General features: G+C 49.3%; 1 protein-coding gene across 1 annotated transcript in view; it reads right to left on the bottom strand.

Annotated features, from left to right (window-relative positions):
• Positions 1-7,168, bottom strand: part of SMARCC2 (SWI/SNF related, matrix associated, actin dependent regulator of chromatin subfamily c member 2) — a 27,911-nt gene that overhangs the window by 1,043 nt on the left and 19,700 nt on the right. The window contains exons 15-24 of the mRNA XM_017536302.2: positions 6,030-6,143; positions 4,776-4,929; positions 4,014-4,106; positions 3,662-3,781; positions 3,505-3,567; positions 2,561-2,819; positions 2,153-2,314; positions 1,201-1,265; positions 833-968; positions 587-753 (exon numbers count right to left, since the gene is read on the bottom strand). Coding sequence (XP_017391791.2) covers positions 587-753; positions 833-968; positions 1,201-1,265; positions 2,153-2,314; positions 2,561-2,819; positions 3,505-3,567; positions 3,662-3,781; positions 4,014-4,106; positions 4,776-4,929; positions 6,030-6,143 — 1,333 coding nt within the window. The remainder of the gene's footprint in view (positions 1-586; positions 754-832; positions 969-1,200; positions 1,266-2,152; positions 2,315-2,560; positions 2,820-3,504; positions 3,568-3,661; positions 3,782-4,013; positions 4,107-4,775; positions 4,930-6,029; positions 6,144-7,168) is intronic.

A 7,168-nucleotide genomic window follows, 5' to 3' on the forward strand; every position in this document is an offset into this window, starting at 1 on the left:
AGAGAGAGAGAGAAAGAAAGAGAGAGAGAATATGGAGGCTGGGCAGTGGCTCACACCTGTAATCCCAGCAGTTTGGGAAGCCAAGGCAGGTGGATCACCTGAGATCAGGAGTTCAAGACCAACCTGGCCAACATTGCATAACCGTGTCTCTTCTGAAAATACAAAAAATTAGCCACGTATGGTGGCACATGCCTGTAATCCCAGCTACTCGGGAGGCTGAGGCAAGAGAATCACTTGAACCTGGGAGGTGGGGGCTGCAGTGAGCTGAGATCACACCATTGTACTCCAGCCTGGGCAACAGAGCAAGACTCTGTCCCCACCGCCCCCCAAAAAAAGAAAAAAATAGAACACAGAGAGAGTGTGGCAAAGGGTAACACAGAGTCAAATACTGAAGGGTTGAAAACAGGCCCAATAAGTATTTTTTTAAGCTTAGAGAAGGATGACTAACTTTACCTCCTGAGGTAAAAATGAAAAAGAAATAGGTCAGCACTATTGAAGGTGTGAGTGAGGAAGGATTTCCTCTCAGTGACATGAGATTAAAGAAATGGGCATTTTCTTCCCTGAGGTCTTCAAGGTCTGGCCTCACCTTGGCTTTCACTGCGGCGGCAGCCAGGGCGGCAGCGGCGGCGGTGGAGAGGTTGCCCTCGCCAATGTCCCGCTCCACCTTTGTCTTCCTTTCCCCCTCAGACTCCACCACTTCCTTCAGCACTTCCTCCTGCCCTTCTTTTGGCTCCTTCTCCTTCTCAGGATCAACTGGGCCAGGACAAGTGTTGAGTTAGCCCCACAGCTTCACCTCTTTCCTGCACCCCACCTACCATTCTGGGAGGCTCACCTATTGGGTCTCCATCACTCTTCTCGGACTCCTTCTCGCTGTCGCCTTCTTTCCCTTTCTCTTCATCCTTCTTGGGAGCCTCACTGGTTTTCTCCTTTGCTTCCTCCTCTATAGCACCCCCTCCTTCTCGGGGTTCCTGAAATTCCAGTGATAGAAAAGGAGAGTTGTCACGGATTGGGGTGATTAGTTCTCACACAGAGGGGCCAGATGGGGAACTGAATTTATTCCTCTTACTTCGGAGGTGATCTGATTCTATGAGACAACCCCGTCCAAAACCAGCCCTTGCCCACCTAAGCTGAAAAAGGCCAACTCCCCCATCACCACAGTGCTGCACGCAGCCCCTGCAGCTCCCAGCAATCCCTCTATACCTTGGGCTCCTTCTTCTCATCTGTGGCCTGGCCTTCCACCCGAGCCTCGTCATTCCCACTCTCCTCTGGGCCCATGGGAAAAGAAAGGAAAACAGGAAATGTCTAATACAGTCATCTGTCTGTAATACTTTTCGTTTTTTCAGAGACAGGGTCTTCCTATGTTACCCAGGTTGGTCTCAAACTCTTGGGCCCACGCAATCCTCCCACCTCAGCCTCCTGAGCAGCTTGGACTACAGGTGTGAGCTGCTGCACCCAGCCTCTCCACAACACCCTTTTTTTTTGAGACAGGGTCTCACTCTGTCACCCAAGCTGGAGTGCAGTGGCACAATCATGGCTCACTGCAGCCTTGATTTCCCGGGCTCAAATGATTCACCTCATCCCCAGCCTCCTGTGTACCTGGGGTTACAGGCACATGCCACCATGCCTGGCTAATTTTTTTGGTATTTTTTGTAGAGATGGGATTCTCCCATGTAGCTCAGGCTGATTGGTCTCAAACTCCTGGGCACATCAGCCTCCCAAAGTGTTGGGATTATAGGCGTGAGCCACTGAGCCCAGCCTTCCCAAGACTTGACTTTTGTCTCTCTCTCTCTCTCTTTTTTTTAATAGAGATGGGGTTTCACCATGCTAGCCAGGCTGGTCTCAGACTCCTGACCTTAGGTGATCTGCCTGCCTCAGCCTCCCAAAGTACTGGGTTTAACCACTGCGTCCAGCATTCCCAAGACTTTTCTGCCAGCCCTTTCTACCAGCCAAGATTTTTCTACCCAAAGTCTTCATGAAAGGACCAGTAGGGGTCCAGAGCCCCTAAGGTAAAGTCATGGGGAAAATAAAAACCCTACCGATTTTCTCATTCATGTTGTGCTCTGATGCCAACTTGAGGCAGGAATGGCTCAGGAGGCCAGATGGCTCTGGCTCTTGTGAAAGGCAAGAAATCTGGGAACCTGCCTGGCCTTACCAATCCGCTCAGGCTCATCAGAGGTGGTTCCTGCAATGCCACTGCTTTCCAGACCAAAGGCGGGGTCCGCCTTGCCTGTTACTTTGGCTGCTTCTTCCACTTTCCGAACATGGGCCTCCACCAAGGCCGTGGGTACCTCTTCCTTCATTTTGGAGAACTCCTCTGCAAGATCCAGAAAGTATGAGGCTGGGAGCAGCGCAGGGGGACAGTTCTGGCAATCCCTGCAAAAGCTTATTCACAAGCCCATGTCTTCATCTAAGACCAGTATAGAGAGCCTAGACAGGTACCTGAACTGAGGCCTGCACAGACAAGGCCAGCAGGGTAGCCAAACTTGAGAGGTTTCACAGACTAACTAGCCTTTCAAAAGCAAACTAAGAAGGCCAGGTGGAACCGCCCACCCCTCATTACCTAGGGCTGACTTTGCAGCAGCAGAGGCGACTCGGGGATCGACGACAGAGGCCAGGAAGGCAACAGTGCTCATAACAGGGTTGCCCGACTGACTGAAGGGGATGGGTTGGTAGGCCAGGGGGCCTAGGGAGGCCTCTGAGTCCTCCAGGTATGGGTCTTCAATGGGAAGACGAAGAAAATGCAAGATGCACTCGTCCTGTGTGCGGCTTCCCACATGCTCGGACACTTTGTTCCAGTCATCTTTGTACATTTCCAGTGCCTGGTGGTAGTGGTGGAGACATAACTCCGCTTACTTAGCCACTTTTCTTGAAGGCCGACTCCCCCCATCCTACTAAGGGCAGCTGGTTTCAAAGCTCTCTATGTTCTGGTATTTGTGTACTCTGCTAGGTCCAAGGGGGATCTTGAAATAGCACTAAGAAAGGATATGAAGTTAATGAAATGGCCCAAATCCCAAGCCTGGAGCTGGTTCCTGGGGCAGGTCCAACAGGCATGAGGAAGGGGAAAGACTGAAGGCAAGATCATGTTCTGCTCATGCCAGGCTCCACGATCTCTCCTCACTCATAAGTGTGGCCAGCACCTTCAACATGTCTGTTTTCTTTTTTTTTTTTTGAGACAGGGTCTTGTCTCACTCTGTCACCCATGCTGGAGTGCAGTGATGTGATCATTGCTCACTGCAGCCTTGACCTCCTGGGCTCAAGCAATCCGCCCACTTAGCCTCCTGAGTAGCTGGGACCATAGGTCTGTGCCACCACACCTGACTAATTTTTAAAATTTTTCGTAGAGACAGAGTCTCACTATGTTGCCCAGGCTGGCCTTGAACTCCTGGGCTCATGCGATCCTCCTGCCTTGGCCTCCCAAAGTGTTGGGATTATAGGCGTGAGCCTCTACACGAAGCCCACTTCTGTTTTCAGAGAAGAGAACTCTCTTTTCCTTGCCCCATTTACCTCCAGGAGAAGCAGGGTTTCCTGTTCTGTCCACTCACGAGTGGCACTGGCTGCAGCTTTGCTCTGCAGGGCAAACACAGGCAGGTCAGGAGAGAGGAGCCTGTGATCTCAGAGGAGTGAACATTCTCTACCCCTAAAGTCGGCTCGCACATCCTACCTTGGAGGGGACATTCTTTTTTGTGTACATGTCTGTGCGCAGCCCAAAGTTTTGCATGTCTGTTGGTTTCTCTTTGCCTTTGTCAGGAAAGTTGAGCATTTGTTGGGAAGCAGAGGTCTGCTATTTGTGGAGGGAAAGAAAGAGATAAGTACAAGTGACCAGTGGGAGCCAGGGCCTGACAGAGAGAAAAAACAGACAGAAGGAGCTTCTTTCCCAAAGCCAGGGACACCCCTGGGTGGGACTTCCTCCCTTACTGCTGTAGTTCCTCTGCTCTCATGTCTCTTCTTCCCAGGCAGGGGCCCCCCAATAAAGGGGCAAATGAGCAGCCCAGCGGGGTCTGCACCCCACCTACCAGCTCTGGCTTGCCCTTAGCCGTCTCTGGCACCAGGTCATCCAGCTCTTTGCCCTTTCGCCCAGCCTTGGTATCAGCATCAACCTGGCGGCCCTGGGGGACAGAGCTTGGCGTCATGGAGGCTGGGCAGGAAATGACCAGGCCAAGGCCCTGGAAGCCTCAAGACCAAATGCTGGGTGGCCCGCAAGCTCTGGGGGCACTCATGCCACTGTTCCATGTTCCCTTCATGATTAATAAGACATGTCGTTGGCATGATATCCATTTATATTCACATTATCTTTACAGGTTCTCTTAGGAGCTGGACAATTAGGTTCTAATCCTAGATTTGGTACTCTGTGACCTTGGGCAAGCCACATAATCTTCCTCCTAATTTTTGTAATGGATGAAGTGGAAATGAAAAAAAAATGAGGGTGATAATTATGAGGCAAAAATGAAAAAATGTGGGAAAGATGACAAAGTTTAAAAATTTCATGCAAGTTAATTTTAAGCCATTTTTCTCTATCTATTGAATCCCCTACATTAGCCTGTCTGCTCCTTGAGTAAAAGGATCATCTCTTCTCCCTCTGCAATTACAGCCTTAGGTACAAAGGCTAAGAGAGGGTGCTAAACACATGGGGCTGATTCTGGTGGCCCTTTGTATCCCATGGAAAAGGAAGAAGCCTCAAAACACTCCTGAACCATTACCCTCAAAACCAGAAAAAGAAAAGTCCAAAGAAGCCCAATCTTCCCAACCCACCCTGTCCCCATAGAACCTCACCCTACCTGCGGGGTCTTGGGCTGCAGAGGCACCAGCCCTGATGGTGTGTCAGCCAAGACATGGAAGTGAGAGGTAGGCGGAGGCCCCATTGGGGTTGGTCGACTCTCAGCATCCACCTGATAGTTAATAAGACCCCATTGTTCTAGGAAGGCATGGACTCTGTGTGGAGAGGGCAGAGACAGGGTTACACGGACAGTCACAAAGCTGCATTAGGAGGAAAACTGAGGGTAGAATTTGGGACATAAACTCCCTCCCCACCCAACCCTGGCCCTTTCTTCTGTTCATTGTACACCTTAGAAAAGCTCACTTACTCCAATTGTTCATCTACCACCTAAATGCCAGTGACACCCACATCTACATCTATAGCCTGGGCCAATCTCTATATTCACCTACCTACTGGACATTTCTTTCTGAATAGCTAATAAAACTGAACGAGTTTTTCTTTCTTTCTTTTTTCCCTGAGACAGGCTGAAGTGCAGTGGTGTGATAACCGTTCACTAAAGCCTCCACCTCCAGGGCTCAGGTGATCCTCCCACCTCAGTCTCCTGAGTCACTAAGACCACAGGCACATGCCACCACACCTAGCTAATTTTTTGCATTTTCTGTAGAGATGGGGTTTCACCATTTTCACCAGGCTGGTCTCAAACTTCTCCCACCTTGATCTCCCAAAGTGTTTGGATTACAGGAGTGAGCCACTATGCCTGGCCTGAATCAGTATCTTTCAATTACAGATGTGCTCCTTCTCTGACCATTTTTTTTTTTTTTTTTTTTTTTTTNAGAGTCTCACACTGTCACCCAGGCTGTAAGTGCAGTGGCACGATCTCGGCTCACTGCAATCTCCACCTCCTGGGTTCAAGCAATTCTCCTGCCTCAGCCTCCAGAGTAGCTGGAACTACAGGCGTGTGCTACCATGCCCAGCTAATTTTTTTGTATTTTTAGTAGAGATGGGGTTTCACCATGTTGGCCAGGATGGTCTCGATCTCCTGATCTCGTGATCCGCTCGCCTCAGCCTCCCAAAGTGCTGGTATTACAGGCGTGAATCACCACGGCTGGCCTCTTTGTCCTTTATTATACCCTTCAGAGAATGCCACTGCTAATCTCTCAAGTCATTCATTCCCCAAACCCGTACTTCACCTTTCTCTAGAGGTGTTTTTTCTGCCTGTTCCTGTATGTTCCTTACTGGCATCTCTACTACTGCCAAAACAAATCCACAGGCAGACATTCTCATGTACCCCCTTGTCCTCAGCCACAAGACCCACCTCATGATGGCACAGACATCACCTGCCAGGTTTCGGCGGCAGGCAGTAGAGGTAAGATATTCTTGGGGGTTCAGTCGGTAAGTGTCAATCATAAAGTTTCGATAGGCCAGGTAGCTTAGAAGAAAGAGAGGAACAATAAGAAGAAAAATAAGTGTTTGTTAAAGGGCTAAAGAGTAGGAAAAAATGGTAAGAGAGCTAATGACTTCTCCTGCATGACAAAGATAGAAAAAAGTAGATTATACGACTCAATATGCCTAGTGCCTGCTATATGCTAGATGTAAGGATTTCAAATATGTCTTACTTTTCCTTGATGGGATTTTCTTTAGTTAAATGGATTATCTCCTTGGCTATACTTAGGGATATTTCATACAATTTTTGTTTTGAGATCGAGTTTTGCTTTTGTTGCCCAGGCTGGAATGCAATGGTGTGATCTTGGCTCACTGCAACCTCCGCTTTCCAGCTTCAAGAGATTCTTCTGCCTCAGCCTCCCAAGTAGCTGGGATTATAGGCATGCGCCACCATACTTGGCTAATTTTGTATCTTTAGTAGAGATAGGGTTTCTCCATGTTGGTCAGCTTGTCTTTAACTCCCGACCTCAGGTGATCCACCTGCCTTGGTCTCCCAAAGTGCTAGGATGATTACAGGACGTAGGCCACCACGCCCGGCCACTTTATACAATTTTTATTTAAAAAAAAAAATTTTTTTTTGAGACAGAGTCTCACTCTATCACTCCGGCTACGGTGCAGTGGTACAGTCTCGGCTCCCTGTAACCTTCATCTCCCAGGTTCAAGTGATTCTCCTGCCTCAGCCTCCTAAGTAGCTGGAACTACAGGCGCCTGCCACCTGGCTAATTCTTTTTGTCTTTTTAGTAGAGATGGGTTTCGCCATATTAGCGAAACTGGTCTCAAACTCAAGGACTTGTGATCCACCTGCCTTAGCCTCCCAAAGTGCTGGGATTACAGGCATAAACCACTGCGCCTGGCCTATGTAATTTTTAAACAAGGAATTAGAAGTTAAGGCCCGGCGCGGTGGCTCAAGCCTGTAATCCCAGCACTTTGGGAGGCCGAGGCGGGTGGATCACGAGGTCAAGAGATCGAGACCATCCTGGTCAACATGGTGAAACCCCGTCTCTACAAAAA

This window comes from Cebus imitator, unplaced genomic scaffold (genome assembly GCF_001604975.1).
Source record: "Cebus imitator isolate Cc_AM_T3 unplaced genomic scaffold, Cebus_imitator-1.0 Scaffold96, whole genome shotgun sequence".
NCBI lineage: Eukaryota > Metazoa > Chordata > Mammalia > Primates > Cebidae > Cebus > Cebus imitator.